This window comes from Taudactylus pleione, unplaced genomic scaffold (genome assembly GCF_031769625.1).
Source record: "Taudactylus pleione unplaced genomic scaffold, aTauple2 ptg000216l, whole genome shotgun sequence".
In the NCBI taxonomy this organism is placed as follows: domain Eukaryota; kingdom Metazoa; phylum Chordata; class Amphibia; order Anura; family Myobatrachidae; genus Taudactylus; species Taudactylus pleione.
Genome location: NW_028284618.1, coordinates 6,114,857 through 6,132,666, shown reverse-complemented (window position 1 = coordinate 6,132,666; position 17,810 = coordinate 6,114,857). Strand labels below are relative to the sequence as shown.

At 42.5% G+C, this 17,810-nt stretch overlaps 1 protein-coding gene across 1 annotated transcript in view; it reads right to left on the bottom strand.

Moving 5' to 3' along the window:
- The window catches only part of CUBN (cubilin), a 321,603-nt gene that overhangs the window by 102,863 nt on the left and 200,930 nt on the right, over positions 1–17,810 (bottom strand). The window contains exons 42-50 of the mRNA XM_088478650.1: positions 16,880–17,070; positions 15,620–15,803; positions 14,264–14,438; positions 11,434–11,612; positions 9,061–9,270; positions 7,924–8,064; positions 4,681–4,862; positions 2,814–2,985; positions 503–703 (exon numbers count right to left, since the gene is read on the bottom strand). Coding sequence (XP_088334776.1) covers positions 503–703; positions 2,814–2,985; positions 4,681–4,862; positions 7,924–8,064; positions 9,061–9,270; positions 11,434–11,612; positions 14,264–14,438; positions 15,620–15,803; positions 16,880–17,070 — 1,635 coding nt within the window. The remainder of the gene's footprint in view (positions 1–502; positions 704–2,813; positions 2,986–4,680; positions 4,863–7,923; positions 8,065–9,060; positions 9,271–11,433; positions 11,613–14,263; positions 14,439–15,619; positions 15,804–16,879; positions 17,071–17,810) is intronic.

Below are 17,810 nucleotides of genomic sequence, written 5' to 3'. Positions count from 1 at the left end.
TGGCCTCTCTTATCTCTTCCCTGGCCCTTCCCCATGAGGCCATGACCCTTTTTCGAGCGCGGGTCTTATGTCCCTAGTTAAAAAAAAAAAAGGGGGGGGGTCCAATGGGTTCTGAACCAAGTCCCCACATTTTTAGGCAAAAATAGAGATTTTGCTAATTTTATTACCTGCCTCTGAGATGGGGAAAACTTTTCGCCGGTTTCTGCCTATGGAGGTTTTGCACATGCGAACACTCACTCCGGCAATTGAATAGCATGATAGAGTACACTGGTATGCGCGAAAAGATCGCATCGGCGAATGCTTTTCGCCACACACGACTTTTCGCACCTAATTGAATACGGCCCCTGTATTATAAGCACAAAATAGAACATGAACTGGCACTCAGTGGGACTTGTATGAGGGAAAAGTAGGCATACATCTATTAGTAAGTTTAATAAAAAGTATCCTTTGAGTGTCATTAAAATCCAGGGGCGTGTGACACAATGACAGACATAGAACTCACCTAAACGCATTTCTATAAAATCATTCTGGCAGTTTTGGTGCCTTTCCAGTTGCAATCTCATGAATTTGATGTACGTAGTGGAGGTGTTTGGGTTTTGGATTATCCATTCACAGTACAGGTTCTTTGTGTAATTATTGACCTGGTCATAGCCAGGAGATGTGAAATTGCCTCCCGTAGATTCCGTGAGATATCCTCCGCACACTTCAAAATAAAAATGTATCATTTAAATTCAGTCCTGCAAATTAAATGTTCAAGGCTACAGTACTTAGGTTTCTTTGTCAGACAGTGACCCAAATCAAACTGGGAATTTACAACTAAATCCATTCAGTCAGCCATTAAAATGACTGTATTTTTCTATCAATGGTTATATCGGAACCACGCTTTGCTTCCGCCACATCATGACTTACATACTGTATGAACAAAAGACTGTGTGGTCATAAGGTGAAAGTCTATTTCATCAATGTGCAAAACCTCTAAGCTGTACATCCAACAAGAACCTCGTCTAGATACCGGTTTGGGCCGCTGCTACTGCTCATTGCAAAAAGACAAAAAGCTTGTGGTAGTATCAAAATATTTAATATAGTTTAACCCTTTGACGGCCACATGGGGTTTGCCCTGCAAGACCAGACCAATTGTCACATTGTTTCCCACAAGTTGCTTTCATTATAAATAGCCTACTAAAATCTAAAGTGAAGTTAACAGTTTACGCGTGGAAATAATAATTTATAATATATCCATCTGTTATAGTCACATTAAGGAAAAGTGGTGTGGGTGAATATGGATGGAAAGTATGGGGTACAGGGAGAGGGGTATAATGCACAGGCACCCACCCACACCCATAGCCTGGGCCAGCTGAATTCTCTGGGCTGCTGTGAATTTTCTGAGCATCTAATTGCCTGGGGTCATGCAGACAATCTGAAGGTGAAGAATAGCTTATAAGAACACCCACAGTCCCAGAAGGGCACGCAGTCACTTGCTTCCAGTGCTGGGCTAAGAAGGTCTTATATGTGGATGGAGCTGAAAATGATGATGGGCGTCTGTCATTACCAGTTACATCTCTATACACATACGTACTGTACTGCTTTTGCAAGCTATAGTGAAGTTTGCATGCATCCAGTGTGTCTTCAGTCAAACCCTACAGCACTGTACTCACGCACACTGTCCCCTGCAGGTGCAACTAGGGAGTTTGGGAACACAGCAATATAAATTATCACTAACCCAAAAACATATTTCTAACATGATAAAGATGCAGCTGTAATGACTCTGTTACTATTATTGCAGTGATCCCTAATGCTTGGTACACATTAGACAATAGAGTGTACCCAGCAACCTCGTCAGCGATGGACCCGGCGGGAATACCGGCATCGGCAAGTGCATACACACTTGCCGATGTCGGCAACAACGGCGGGGGGAGCGGGGCCATGCTGCAATCAGCAACATGACATCGCTATCGACATGCCTAGATCGAGCTGCATGTACAGACGACTGGGGATGTAGTTAGCGACCCGCGGGAGAGTGCATCGCGAGCTATTTAGTGGGTAAACACTAGATGATAAAACAGATTTGTCTTAATGATGTGTTGTTATCTGCAAAGTCATTTAAAATCTTGCCTAGTAATCCCAGTCCTAGAAGGTGCTTGGCATTCCATCCATCCATCTGTAAACCAGCGTGCATCAATAAACGGCTGCCCGCAAGCAATTGGCGATAAAGTAATGTTCTGTATGACTGACATTATTACACTAAGGGGTCTATTTACTAAGCAGTGTTAGGAGACAGAGTGAAAAGTGATAAGGTGCCAGCCAATCAGCTCCCAACTGCCATCTCACAGGCTGTGTTTGAAAAATGACAGTTGGGAGCTGATTGGCTGCCACCTTATCACTCTCTTATCACTTTTCACTCTGTCTCCTAACACTGCTTAGTAAATAGACCCCTAAGGGTGAGATGTACATAGCCTTAGAGAGATAAAGTACCAACCAATCAACTTCTACAGGCTGTATTTGAAAAACGACAGAAGGAGGCTGATTGGTTGGTACTTTATCTCTCTCCAAGGTTTGATACATCTCTACTCCAATCAAAATTTCTGCCGAGGACAGAAAGGATTAGTATGTGATATCCATGCTGGACACAACACTAGTGATGTGAGCTTGGCAGGAGGGTAGGGGAGTGAATGACGTTGCAGGAACTGGCCGTATGGGAAAGATCAGCCAGTAAGACAGAGTGCTGGAGAGGACAATGGGATACTTTTATATTAAACCCAACAGTGATATTACAGCAATATACAATTTAGAATACTATATTATTCATTATTTACCAGCATCCTCCATTGATGTAAACGTAGCACGGAATCCACCACTGGAGACAGATCCGTCAGTGACAAATAACACTTTCATCGTGCTGCCAGAAGAACTGACCACCGTATCTGGGGCCACATTGCCGCAGAGTCTATCCAGAAGAGGCGACTGGCTGTGAAAACCATTGTACACCTGTAATTAAATGACATATTATTAAAGAAAATGTAATAGCAACATTCATTTCCAAAATAAAATGAAATCACAGATGACATAATCTTGTTCATAATATGGCGCCAATAGTTTTATTTCCATCAGATTTAGTTATTCATTATTTATTTTAGGCTACAACCGCAAGAAAAAACAAAAGTTTATAAAAATGTGCGCTCTTAGTGAGTAATCCCCTATCAGATAGCATGCCGATTCTTGCTTCCTAAGTAAGTACAAGACCATAAGCTGGCCAAAGTCTGCTGATTCCCAAACATTGGTTTTGCAGAAATCTGATTGGGTCATCTCAGGGTGTAACCGAATTAATATAATTAATGACAACTACAACTGAACATATTTTCAAATTTAAATGTCTATTGAAGCCGTAATCATTTATTATAGCTTAAAAAACAAACAAACACACACGAGCAATTAGTACAAATACATTTATTCACATTGATCTTTAAATTTCCTGTTTTCTTGTCCCATCGTTATTCCTGAAGAAAGACGGTGCTCACTCATCACACTGGGAATGTGCCTCGGCAGTCAGACACAGTTCTTGTATAGTACTTGTAGTACAGTCCATAGGGGTCATTTTAAAACTGCAGACATGTGGAGAAAATGCACGATCCTCCCCTTTTTGTGAACCCGTTTATCTGTTACTGATATGACACTGGTCTTTATGGGTAAGCAAATGAATTACAGTAGATACTTGTCAATAATAATGGCTGGCATGTGTATAAGGACATGCCACAACCACTACATGGAATAAGGAATAAGAGAGGCGGCATATTCATATCATACAGAAAGTAAAGGTGTCCATACCTTGAGATGTGCTGCACCATCACTATGTGCATTGATCATATGAGATTTACCTGGCAACAACATATGGACATCTAGAAGCTCTATGTAGCCATAGATACCTGTATTATAGTGCCTGTTTTATACAAAATGTAGAATAGAAAGGTTTCCATACCTTGAGCAGTTCCCCTGCTTAATGGAGAATAATGGAGAATAAGTAACAGTACCCTCCTCTCCAATTGCATCAATACCCAAAAACTATTTTCTGTTGCACAACTAGGTGTTTAGATGAGCTATATGAGTTCGCACATTGAGGGGGTGGTTCCATCCTGGTCAAGTGGGGGCTGCAGAGCCTTTTACCTCCCAAAATATATTGATTGTGTTACACACCCTTGGAGCTGCAGGAGAATGGATGTTGGCTAATACTTTAAATGGTGCACCAAGTGTACTTTATACAGAGCATTTACTGTATAGGTGGGCAAATACCGAGCTAATAACCCATTACACAATATATAAATATCGCATGTGAAATGGACACAGCTATGATGTGTAGTATCCTCATGATTCATTCCAACATAAATGAGTCTCTAATGAGAAGTAAAACAAAATTGAACATAATGATGACTTTAATAAAGGGATAGCGGATAAGTGACACTCGGCAGGAAGTGTTGTTTTGCCTTTTCCTGGCATACACATTACCACCTGGGACCACAATCATTTAACGTGGCACCTATCAAAAATATACAGTGGGAGTGCACCTATGTATGTACGTAAGTGTCGGATGAATAGGCAACACTGTGCACAAATCCAGTACATGCAGCGTTTCAGGAGTCACCTCATTGCTATTAATATATGACACAGCTTATAACTTGTATTACTTACAGCCATATAGTCGTAGTCGCAATTCTGGTGATCTTGCAGTTGTAGGTCGTTAATGGTCAGTGTGACACGTCTCCCCTCCGGCACAGTTATTCTCCATTCACAAACACGATTGTGAGGGTACAAGTTAGGGTAATTAGGAGAACTTAGAGTTCCTCTATCGCCATTAATGTCTCCGCCACATGCTGTAATATAAATCTCCAAGTGTTATTACTGCATCTCTCACTTTAGTGACCGCTAAGGATATCACTTAGAGCAGGGGCATACCGAGGTATTTGAAGGCCCCATAGCAAAGGTTTGTCTGGTCCCCATAGCAGATCCGACCTTTGCACCTATGGTAGTTACTGTTACACCCATGACTTACAGGGTTTAAATTTGTAGTTTTCTGCATCTACATGATTGTAAAATGAGTGTTTAGTACCTGACACAGAAGACAACCTATATTACCGACTATGGAAACACAATGCCTGCTCCTTGAGCTGGAATAACGGGGAACACCTATGTCTTCCATTTGGCAGTTTATCTAAAGTTGCATCATTCTTCTAATGTAGATGATCTAGTTTTCCAGGTCCTTTTTCCTGTTTGCTTAAAAATAAGTGGTTTTATATTGGTTGTTGTAACATGTAACCATTTACAACAATTTCTGTTCATTTTAATTCTTATAGGCAGTATTGAATCAAATTATAGAAAAAAAAATAGATAATATGGTTATTTGCAGCTATACGGGATTGCAGTCAGAAAAGGTCCTTTAATCATAGCCCATTACAATAGCTGCTACTGTGTTTGCAATTGGTCAAGTCAAGTTCTTACCTTAATAATTATAAATGTGACAAGTGTCAGAAATACAGTCGGCGTTGGTGAGAATTGAGTTCATTAGTCAGGGTGGTTTAGTATAATGACAGAGGAAGACACATACCACACAATGACGGAGGTGTTAGATTTAGGAAAGGCAGGCTTTGCACAGATAGGAAAACGGGTGCGTGAATTTGGCAGAGCGGAGGTATTTTAGCGGACGCTGGAACAGTGGGAAATGATACAGAGCACAATTAGACTTTAGGGTCAGACAACGAAACACAACGAAAAGAAAAGTCAGTCTTGTTCTCAAGGGTTTGAGAAGAACAGTAAAAACAAAAAGTGTTGCTTTTAGTAATGACTTTATAAGCAGACTCAGAAGACTAAAGATGTAGCAGTATATCTAGTTAAACAGAAAAAGACCAAGAAAGAAATCAGAGGGGACAAAATGTTTTTTTTTAGATATTGATGTGAATAGAGTATAACAAAAGGGGGCACAGGTAACACTAGGTGGGGAATACAGCAGTCATTATTTACAGGGCCGTAGCTAGGGTAGTGCGGCCGGTGCCATCGCACAGGGCACCACAGGTCAGGGGGCACTGTTTGGGCCTGTCAAATTTTTGTTTATTATCATTCTCACTTGTAGCTTCCTCTTATTTCATCCTCAGCATCTCCTGGCCTCTCCTATCTCATCCCTGGCCCATCCCCATGAGGCCATGGCCCTTTTTTGGGTGCATTATGTCCCTTTGAAAAATGAGGGGGGCGCCTATGCTCCTTCTGGCACAGGGTACCGAAAAGTCTAGTTATGGCTCTGATTATTTAGACAGCAGAGAAAAGGAACTAGAGAACAGGAAATCAGCAGGTGATGTCTCGAGTCACAAATGTGGAAGTGCAGAAGATTCTGGGAACTACAGACCAGGGAGCCTGACATTATTAGTGGGGAACACTGCTGACAACTAGAATGATACCATATATGAAATTCAGCAATTTACAAGATCAGCAGCATGGATTTAATAGGGCATGGTGTAGCCATAAATGCAGCTTATTTAGATTTCAGCACAGCTTCTGATACTGTGTGATTATGTTTTAAATGTATAAAATATGTAAATAACTGATTATTACTAGACAAAATAAGAATACCATAAAAAAAAACAATTATGTGCACAGTGAGAAAAATGCAGCCCCAGCATTACTGCCACAATGTAGCCTTTACACAAATCCGAGATGGAATTACAGTAGCAATGCCTTATATATTTATTAGTGCTAATGCAGTGTAATGCCTGCAAAGTAGATGGCATATATGCAGTTTTCAGGGTATTTCCATTAGAACATGCATAGCTGTAAATTCTTGATAGCAGTACAAATCTCTCATAACCGTGTTTTCCATTACACAAATTAAATGAATTAATTTTATTATATTTTTATAGAAAACCACGAAGATAAATACAAGTTATTAAAGCAGAAATCTCCATTAGCAAAACCATGTAGTGCCTGGTGCCAGTCCCCAATAGCGTTCTCCTGCCGTCCAATCAGCTGCCAGGAGTGTCAGAAGCACCGATATTCTACACTACCCACAATGCTGCACAATGGATAATATTTTGACACAAAGTCCAAAGTTTACCAACATATTTGTTCCTAATTTGGGGACACCCCTTGCAGCAGTGGTGACTCTGAGCTGTGTACTGCCTGTGTTGTCTCCTGGGTCAGTGAGGCTTCTCCCATATACATCTCTGATCTCATCTCCCTTCTCTCTCCTCTCCACTCTCTTCGTTCAACTAATACACGCCGTCTTTCATGCCACCTGATTACTTCCTCCCACTCCCGCCTCCAAGATTTTGCCCGCACTGCTCCCCACCTCTGGAACTCTCTCCCACTCCCCATCAGACTCTCCACCTCTTTGCAATCCTTCAAACGGGCTCTTAAGACCCACTACTTCATCAAAGCCTTCCAGCTCTCATTCTAACTCCCTGCTACATGCTCCTTCCTCCCCATCTACCCCATCTGTGTCTCCCCTGTTTGTCTTCCCCTCCCTTTTTAGAATGTAAGCTCTTACCCTCTTGTGCTTCTCCCTACTTTAGTTTCATCTACTTCTTACTCACCACTAGGGAACATAACACTCGGTTGCTTTTGCTCTGTTGGTTATCTGGGTGTTATGGTCGCTAATGTAGCAATGTATATTATCCATGTCCTGGTCCTGTAGTGTATTGTTCTGTAAGTCGCTTGACTACAACTTGTTTATGTACTTTGTAAGGCGCTGCGGAACATTTGTGGCGCCATATAAATAAATTATAATTTTAATAATAATTCCTTGCGGAAGATACTAATGTTACTGTATTCTTGTAGAAACAAGCAGTAAACAAAGCTGTACGGACACCCGAGGAACGACAACACAACACGTCTACACACGCTGCAACAATATATTGTTTAATTTAGCATTCGTCTTTCAATTCTCACCTTCAACACTTGCATCATAGCTTAGTCGGAATCCCTTGGCGTTCACAGATTCGTCACTCACAAATCTTACATAAGCAAAACTGTCAGAGGTCCTCAATCCAACAGGTACCGTGTTGTTGCAAAATATACCCAGTAATTTCCCTACAAAAAAACATTTTTTTTTACTTATTTACCAGCCACATACTGTAGTACTTTTTGGTATTTTTTTTTTTTTTTACAATCAGTTAAAAGTATTTAGAATAGATATATATTTTCCTCATCCTCAATACGGCAGCTGGTTGGCAGGCTCCAGCTGTACCAGTGACACCGGCAGAAAGCTGCCTCTGATTCGCAGCTATCTGTGCGTTAGAGGCAGTACGTGGCTGTGTTCATCTGCACTGATTGGTGGCAGGACCCCCCTATCACTCCAGCTCTAATAGCTGCACACAGCACTCTGGGCCCTGGGCTGAGCATAAATATAACAAACACTCAGGTCAGACTAATAGAGAGAATGGTATCTGACAGACTGCTGCCCACAGATTGAAGGGAAACCTGTAACCTTCTTGTTATACAGTAATAGGAAAAAAATAAAAGGTGCTGTCTGTAAGTTGTCAATTAATATTATTTATTTAGACAATAATCTTGATAATATCAGTCGGCATCAATTCAATGCACAAATATAACCATATGGTCTAACAATAGTAACAACTAAACTTTCTCAAGTAAAACTAGACAATATTGCTGCTTATGACTCACCTAAACTTATGGTGCATAGACACGTAGCGATCAGCCAGCGATACGATATCACTGGCTGATCGTCATGCACCCTCCTAGGTGTGCTGGATGATCGATATCGATCAACCAGCACACCACATACTTACCGATGACTATAGCGATCCGCGATCAACGAGTTGACCGGCATGCACGGTCGATGGACGATATCGCTATCGTCCATACGTAGCCACGCATCGCTGGTTGATGGTAAGTTGGTAGGGACCATTTAAATGACCGATTTGAATGATAACGGTAACGATAACAATATTGTTATCGTTCAAATCGATCATTTAAATCGCTACGTGTGTACGCACCATTAATGAAATAAATCGTATAATACGGTACCTTCTGAAACAATATTGAGATGTGAGTGAATAAACTAACCAGATGCGTTATATTCACGGACTTCCACATAGTCGCTTAAACAAGTTGATGAATTCTGAAGGTCCAGAGACTGAAAAGTTATGGTGAGGTAGTGTCCTGTTGGGCCATTGAAGAACCATTCACACGAAGAGGAGTCTGGGTAATTGTGTGTAGGGTAACCTGGGCTCTGGATTATACCACTCTGTCCAAAATGGGTTCCTCCACACATAGCTGCAGCGGAATAAAAATATACTGTACAGGTCCATGGCAATTTATAGATTCCATAATATGCTATCTTGTCTGTCTGTACTACCACTGAGTAAATGCGTGAGGAGCAATTTCCCAATGGCCAGTCGCTTATTTTGAGCTGAATATAACCTAAATTATGAATTAATAGTGCACCTCTATGCAACATGCTCTCCTCATACATTGTACAGGGAAAATTAATAGTTTATAAAGGTCGGGAAACACACAAGTGGAGAAGTTGTCCATGGCAACCAATCAGCTACTAGCTATCATTTATCATGCACATTCTATAAAATGACAGCTATAATCTGATTGGTTGCTATAGGTAACACCTTCACCTGTCCTCTTTAGAAGGTTTGACATATCTGCCCCACATTGTGATCAAACCCTTGCCTATAACTGGCACATATGGATGGCATCTCAAACAGCATATTCTGGGCAGCCTGAACTGATTCCTAAAATGCTGCCGCGTAATTACTGCTGAGCTCCTGGAAAGTTATATATTCCCTTGTTCTGTCCATGGTAGTGCAAAGGTAATGGCCCAAAGACACTGAGGAATTCCCAGTATTATGCAGGTTACAATAAGGACGCAGCCACTGGCATCGACAAGCCCAGAGAAAATAGGGCCGACCTGCCGTCGTTTTATGGACTGATGCCCGTTGCCGCCACAAATGCCAGCAGCATGCCAATAATGTTGCGGCTTTGGGGCACTGCGAGCAACGTCACAGAAATAGATGTGCACATGCGTAGTGCGGCTCCTGCACATGTACAGATCTGCAAATGTTAGAATTATATATATATGGAATTTACGTACATCTCTGAATTAGCCCTGTGCATCTTTAGACGTCACTATCGATTACACCATCAGACTTGCACCAGCCTTATGGCAGGTGCTGATTATCCGTCTTACTATGACCTCCTACAGTATGTGAATGAATCTGCGTTTGTGTACGCAACCAGGGCCGGATTAAGACCCACATGGGCCTGGAGCTGAAAATGTTCAAGGGCCTATACTGAGAAGGGGAAGAGCTGTGATAGGTGCTGTGTGGGTGTAGTCAGAGTAACCCTGGTTTATACACCCCCTAAACTATGAACCCAATATCTCTCTAACTACATAGAAATAGAAATATTGCATAATTATTTTTTTTTTGGAGGGGGGGGGGGACTAGAAAAGTTATTTAAATACTTAAAATGTATGGCCAGTTAGGCAGCTGGTAATCATGCTGTCATGTTGATGGGCCTATTTATGTGTGAAGGCCTGGAGCTGTAGCTACATCCGCCCCATTGTTAATCTGGCCCTGTACGCAACCACTTATCAGCGACGCGTCTGAAACACTCCCAGCGGATGGATCATCTTGGTGCAGGTCCTTAATCTTTTTGTGTGACTCTCCAGTCTGGGTCACATCAAAAAGATGTTGAAGAACCCTTTATTCCTATTCTCAAATTTGGAAGTGAATGATAAATTGTGTAAGAGAAAGATAAATCACATCAGTGCAGATGGTGATACAGTGAGAGTTGCACAGTATCGTCAGAGTAAAGTATCTCATGTTCCAATGTAGATACAGGTATTGCAAATACTCCATTACGGATTACCAAAACCTTATTCCGCTATTATGTCAGGGAGCAACTATCAGACAGCCAGGTATAACTGGCAAGTAGACCTGGTTACAGAATTGAGGATTATGGGCCTTTCAGCAAAAATCGCAACTGTGATTATCGCAGTTGCGTTCTCCACTGCATCGAGATTGCGATCTCAGTGACTACACAGACCCATCGTTCAGTGATTGGGGGTGGTCGGCAAAACGCAGGCGTGCCAGTGCGTTTGAGCGCCGTTGCAGGGGCGTGCATAAAATAGCCACTGCGATGCAATATGCAACTTGGGCTTTCACTGCGTGCAACGAGGTTAGCAATTTCTGAGTAAGGACAGAGCTTGTGCAAGTGTGCGTAAGGCTGCGATGGTACTCGATGTTACCGATGGTTTTGCAGTCTTGCAAAGTATTACAGATGTGTGTATGGTAAGGTGGGCGACCTTATGTTGTGCTGCGACAGCATAGCGATCGCAGACTATAGCATATGATCGCAGTGAGACTGCATGAGTAATCGCAGCTGCGATCCGTACTGAATCAGACCCTATGTTTGCAGACATACCAATGGAACACTGAGCATTGAATCCTGCACGGGGTGAACTGCTGTCTGTTCTAAACCGCAGGTACATAGCAGTGCCCAGAGACTTGTAGGTGACTGGCAACGTGTTTCCACACAGTTTTGCAATGAGTCTTTTACTGGAATCCGCACCGTCTCTTAATTCCAGGTAACTGGTGCTGCAACTGATATAAAAGACAATATTTCATCTTGATAAAACATATAAGCACTTATTGTTTTGACTTTAAGCCTCACACATCTTAGACGAAATTCTATGCCTAAACAATTTAATTGATGATAAATGGGACTCAATTTCACAGGCGTAACTAGGGTCTTTGGAGCCCAAGGCAAGATGAAGAATGGCGCCCCCCATACACAACTGTGTGCCAAAAAATGGGCATGGCCACATGCCACAAGGGGCGTGGTCACTGGAAATGGAGGCGTGTTAACATGACACAACATCCATTCATGACACTCTGGGAACATTCCTTTCCATTCCATATATACTCCAGCCCCATCCTGTCCTCCAACACCCTGTCCCTTTCCTCACAATCCAGTCCCATCCTCTCTTCCAACACACTGTCCCTTTCCTCACAGTCCAGCCCCATCCTGTTCTTCAACACACTGCTCCTTTCCTCACACTCCAGCCCCATCCTGTCCTCCAACACCCTGCTCCTTTCCTCACACTCCAGCCCCATCCTGTCCTCCAACACCCTGCTCCTTCCCTCACACTCCAGCCCCATCCTGTTCTCCAACACCCTGCTCCTTTCCTCACACTCCAGCCCCATCCTGTCCTTCAACACCCTGCTCCTTTCCTCACACTCCAGCCCCATCCTGTCCTCCAACACCCTGCTCCTTTCCTCACACTCCAGTCCCATCCTGTCCTCCAACACCCTGCTCCTTTCTTCACACTCCAGTCCCATCCTGTCCTCCAACACCCTGCTCCTTCCCTCACACTGGCCCCTCCTCTTCATCATTCTCATTACTTTACAGTCACAGAGAAAAACGTAAATATATTCTTTGTTAGAACAGATAGGATTCTTTAAAAAAAAATAAAAAAATACATGTATGTGGATCTCAGGCTGCAGCAGCGCTTCCTGGACGAGGAGAGGACCAGCAGCAAGCTCTAACCAAGAGCTGGGTTAGAGGGCATGGCCGGGGGGGTAGAGGCCAGGCCAGGGAGAGAGGTGGTGAGCCGGTGATACAGGCCAGGTAGTCTGGATGTAGAGGCTGCAAGCATTGCAGCGCAGCCTGACCGCTCCTCCTCACGTAAATCCATGGCCGCCTCCCAGGCTGCAGCCAGCGCGGCCAGTGTGTGTATGTGTGCAAATGGATAAATCCCCTTCACTATTTGTACCCTGATGTCATCAGTTACTGTCCAACGTCATTCCCTACTATCCTTGTGGACATAGAGGGGGAATATAAACCTGTGGCGAGTGAAGCAAGCCACCGTGTCCGAAGCATGGCAAGGGGGACACATTTTTTTTTTGGTGGCCTTTATGGGCAAGGAACTGCACTTCCGCCCTCACTCAACGTCATATACAGGTACAGATACTGAAGGGGATTTATACCATTCTGTGTATGTGTGTAGTACACACACTGAGCCGACGCAGACTGCTTGTCACTGTAGCGCAGCCGCGGCGCTGTCACTGTGACAGGCTGACAGCTGCTACCTATCCTATCTGTGGTGGGGAGTCCCGAGGCACTGTTGACAGAGGTGGTCTGGCACAATCCGCACAGGCCGGCGGCGCCCCCCTCTGCTGCGCCTGCCAAGGCGCCCAGGGCATGTGCCCCACCCACGTTAAGCCACTGCTCATTTTGTTTTGGATATAGGTCTGTGTGTTTTGCATAATACGTGCATGCTTCCTGATTTGTGTGCATCGTGCATTTACTAATCTGTAAGCTAAAGAGGTGGAATGATGGAGGGGACAGGCAGAGTGGAGGGAAGGTCAAGAAAAGTAATGGCCTGTTCACGTAATTGCAATGCTAGTAGATGCGGATGTCTATCTCCTGGTATGACTATCTAGCCCCTTCTGACTATATGATTCCAAATTGAGGCTACTTAATTGATATTTCAATTTGGATTACTGCAGGAAATGAGATTTCCATTTACATTATACAGAGGAAAATAACAAATGTTTGTATTTAATACAATTGTATTTGTAAGTAATTATATTTTATATAAAACAATACGCCTTCTACAATTATATAACTAAGGTATGTCCCATGTCCAACATGCATGTGCAATGGGAACCGTGGCGTGTGCTACCGCTCCAATAGCTTACACTGCAGCAAGAGACGGGACAGACGTGGATGAAGGACCACTATGCAAGGGGTATTTATATACAGCGGGGATGGAGTGGGAAGGGGTCGGGACAAAGCAGGGGGTGGAGCAGGACAGGTTGGAGCAGCTGGCGGACCAAGGTGACCCAGCATATGTCAGGTCCGATATACTAGCTTATAAATAACTACAGTATATAGGCACTATTCATTCTTGTGTATGTGACAGTTCATTACATTAATATATTGTGTATAAATATTTTAAAGTTACTTTAGCATTTACTATTAACACTGTCACATCACATCTCCATGCTATATTGAGGTTTAAACACCACTGTGATCCTTGTTAAATACCTTCTCCATGCTTGGGAAACTATTGCCGGAGATCGGGAGATAGAGCTTCTCTCACTTTGTTGAATCGAGACCTCAGAGAGATCTACATAATTTCATAGCTCTATTGTCATATATATATATATATATATATATATATATATATATAAAAACCTAAAAATTTAGCTACAAGAGAAGCTAAAAAGTAAGCAACAAAAATAAGTACTTGTCAGAGGGTTCAATGTAAAACTGATCTCGGAAGTCCAGCTGTACCGCTTCGCCGTTTGGCGCTATGATGATCCATACACAGTCCGCATTTTGAGGATAAGTATTAGGATAATTTGGAGATGTAATATATCCATTGGGATTGGAGTCACTGACATAAATGGTCCCTCCACATGCTAAACATAAACACATTAAGCATTAATTAATAGTTTTCATAAACATGTACTAATCACACACAGTATTCATAATATTATCTGCTAACATAACATCATTTTCTTTCTCATTTGGAAATAAACACTCAACACCAGACCACACAGCTTGTCTATGTAATATCTCGTTACACTAACATTATAACTTCAGCGGTGCGGTATGAAAAGTCAATATCGAATGTGTCGACACCAGAATGTCAACACCAGAATGTCAACAAGGTCAGAATGTCGACAAGGCCTTCAGGTTAAAAAAAACACACGTTATGTCGACATTCAAAAATGTGGACATGGTTAAAATGCGGCATGTTCACAAAGTCAACATTTAACATGTCGACACCAGAATGTGATTTTTGCTTATTTTATCGTAGCCTTAACCCTATCCTAATCCTAAAAAAAAGAAAAAAGAAAAACTGTATGTTGACATTCAGGTGTTGACATGTTAAACGTTATTTCACCATGTCAACTTTTTTGAACGTCAACAAATTGGTTGTTGACCTAAAGTCCATGTCAACATTCTAACTGTCGACATTCAAAAGATGTCGTCATTTTGGTGCCGACGTTCTGACCGGATCCAAACTAGAGATGAGGGACTCTCCCACAGTTACGTTAGTTAAATCCCATGTGTCATTTTGGGACAATATCTTGTCCTTGGCAAATGGACTGAAAACCTTTATTAATTTTCAGACAGTAAATTTCATTAAAAAAAATGTTGAGAAAAAAAAGTGCTCTGATATATATACATATATATATATATATATATATATATATATATATATATACATATATATATATATATATATATATATATATATATGTGTATAGTTATATTAGTAGTTATATTTTTATTATACAATACATCTTTTTAATACAGTAGCAAAACATCTCTAAATTCTAAATAGTTATCTGTGCACTAGAGTCCCCTCTCATACCTCGGGGTCTGACATATGACCCTGGAACTCGCTGCATTGCTTTGATTAAAGGAAGCCTCAATTCCCCAAAAAGCAACCAACAATGCAACATAATATCAGTGTACAGGGTTCATCTTCTTTATTAGTATATTAAAGGCTGGATGAACATTCCTGACCCTTGTGGTAAATGAGTTTCTGCTCACAATGAAAGGAATGAAGGACAGAGCCATTAACACATACCTAAACTTTTTGCCTCGTATTTCAGTTTGAATCCTTGGCCCTCATTACTGGCGTCCGAGATGAATCGGACAAGGAGCTCATTGTCTGTGCTGTGCAGGCTGGACGGAGGGTTCCTGCCACAGAACTTTCCATCGCTGGCAATGTTTCCGAGCGGGGGGGACGCCTCATCGGGACCATTTCTCAGCTGGAGAAGTAATATGTGGTAAATGAATAATACATTAATTGTTGCGTCTTTAATACGTTATATCAGATACAATCTGAGCACTGAATTCTTAAATTGATCTCCTGCACATTGTTTTATGATAAAAACAATTAAAATGTTTAGATTTACCAGCAGGCATCATTTGCAAAGCATGTAAGCGTTATGGAAGTATTTTGATTTTGGTCAGGATAGGGGTTTTAAATTGTAATGTTACAAGCCATAAGAGTAGGGAAAACTAAAAGATGTATAAGAAGTTTCCCATAGAAACCAATCAGCTTCTACCTACCATTTTTAAGAATGTACTTGATAAATGGTAGCTAGAAGCTAATTGGTCACTATGCGTAACTTTAGAAGGCTTGATTCATCTCCCCCACAAATACATTAAAGTTCATTCATTCTGTGGACAAAGCGCATGGCGCTATTTGTGTGCTGCATCACTAGTCATCATGAGACACGAGAGCTCTTAGGGCCTGATTCAGACCCGGTCGCAAGCACTGAGTGCTCGCAACCGGGTCAATGGTGCCACATGCGCGACATAGCGACAGGCAATTCGTCGCACCGGGTCTCGCACCAAAGGGGGCGAGCTGTCGATGTTGAGTGGCTGCTCGCCCCGGTTGGAGGGCGGGCCGGGGGGGATGGCTGCCCAAACGGAGGCGTTCCCGAGGGAACGCTTGCCGTTTGGGGGCGGCCCCACTGACATCACGAGTGGTGTCAATGGGGAGATTCCGGCTCTGTTAGAGCCGAAAGCTCTCTGGGGCTTGCGATGAACGAGACCCTACCACAAGGGTCTCGTCGCAAGCCCGATGGTCGCGATGGTCTTGACCATCGCGACCATCATCATGGCCGCTCGCTATAGCTGTGGGTGGTCACCCACAGCTATGCGAGCGGCCAGGAGGCAGCTCCAAAAAAAAAAGCCCTGATTCAGAGCGTCCGGCTCTGAATCGGGCCCTTAGTTCACTAGATATTAGTGGCATTGCCGATACAAGCGTTTGGGGAACATAATTTAGCAGAATTCTCATGATTATTTGGAACATAACATGAGTTCTATTGGAGCTTACCTCTATGTAGTCCCCATTGTGGCAAGCGGCGTCATTGTTCTGTATTTCAAATGTTTGCTCAAAATGCACAGCCACGGTGAAGCCAGCAGTGACCACCACGTGCCAGGTACAGTTCTGGTTGGGAGTGTAGTTTTCTGGGTAATTTGGTGAAGTTATTAGCCCCCTATTTGCATGTAAATATCCACCACAGCCTAATTGAAGAGAAGAGTGTGTTTTTATATTATAACTACACTGGCAAGGAGGGCGGAATAACAGGTTAAAGTATTGTACAAATTCTGGGAAGTAACATTAAATATTTATTATTAATAATAATAACAATAATAATAATAATAGTAATAACAATAATAATAAACACAAACTGCAATATCACTTTATGATCACCAGGTAGCTAAACACATAAATTCAAGAGCTGTTGCGCTATTTAGTTTGCAAGGGCAGGACTTATATATGTTGTACTTTTTTGCTTTTTAGATATACTGTAGATAATACATATACTGTACCAAACATATGACAAAAGAGTAAAACAGCATATATGGATTCCCATCTATATTTCTTTTCATGTGGTGTCCGCCATCACTATTAGTGCAGACTTACCCCAGCTCATAGTTGCCTACCTTTCAGTAGCTCTTCCCGGGAGAAGCCCGGGTAAGAGAAGCAGCAGGGGGGTGATGGGGGCGGGGCCTGACGATTCGCGTCATTAAGCCCTGCCCCCTCGCAGTAAAATTGCCGCGATTGGTTAGGATTTACATAGGGGGCGGGGCCAAACAACGTGATTCATGTAGAATCACGTCTTAAGTCCCGCCCCCAATCGCCGCAAGAATTCTCCTCATTCTGCCCACTTCACTAGGAAATGGGCAGAATGCGGGAGAAATGCCTACCCTTTTGGGGGTGCGGGGGGTTACCCAAAAAATCGGGAGCCTCCCGCAAAAAC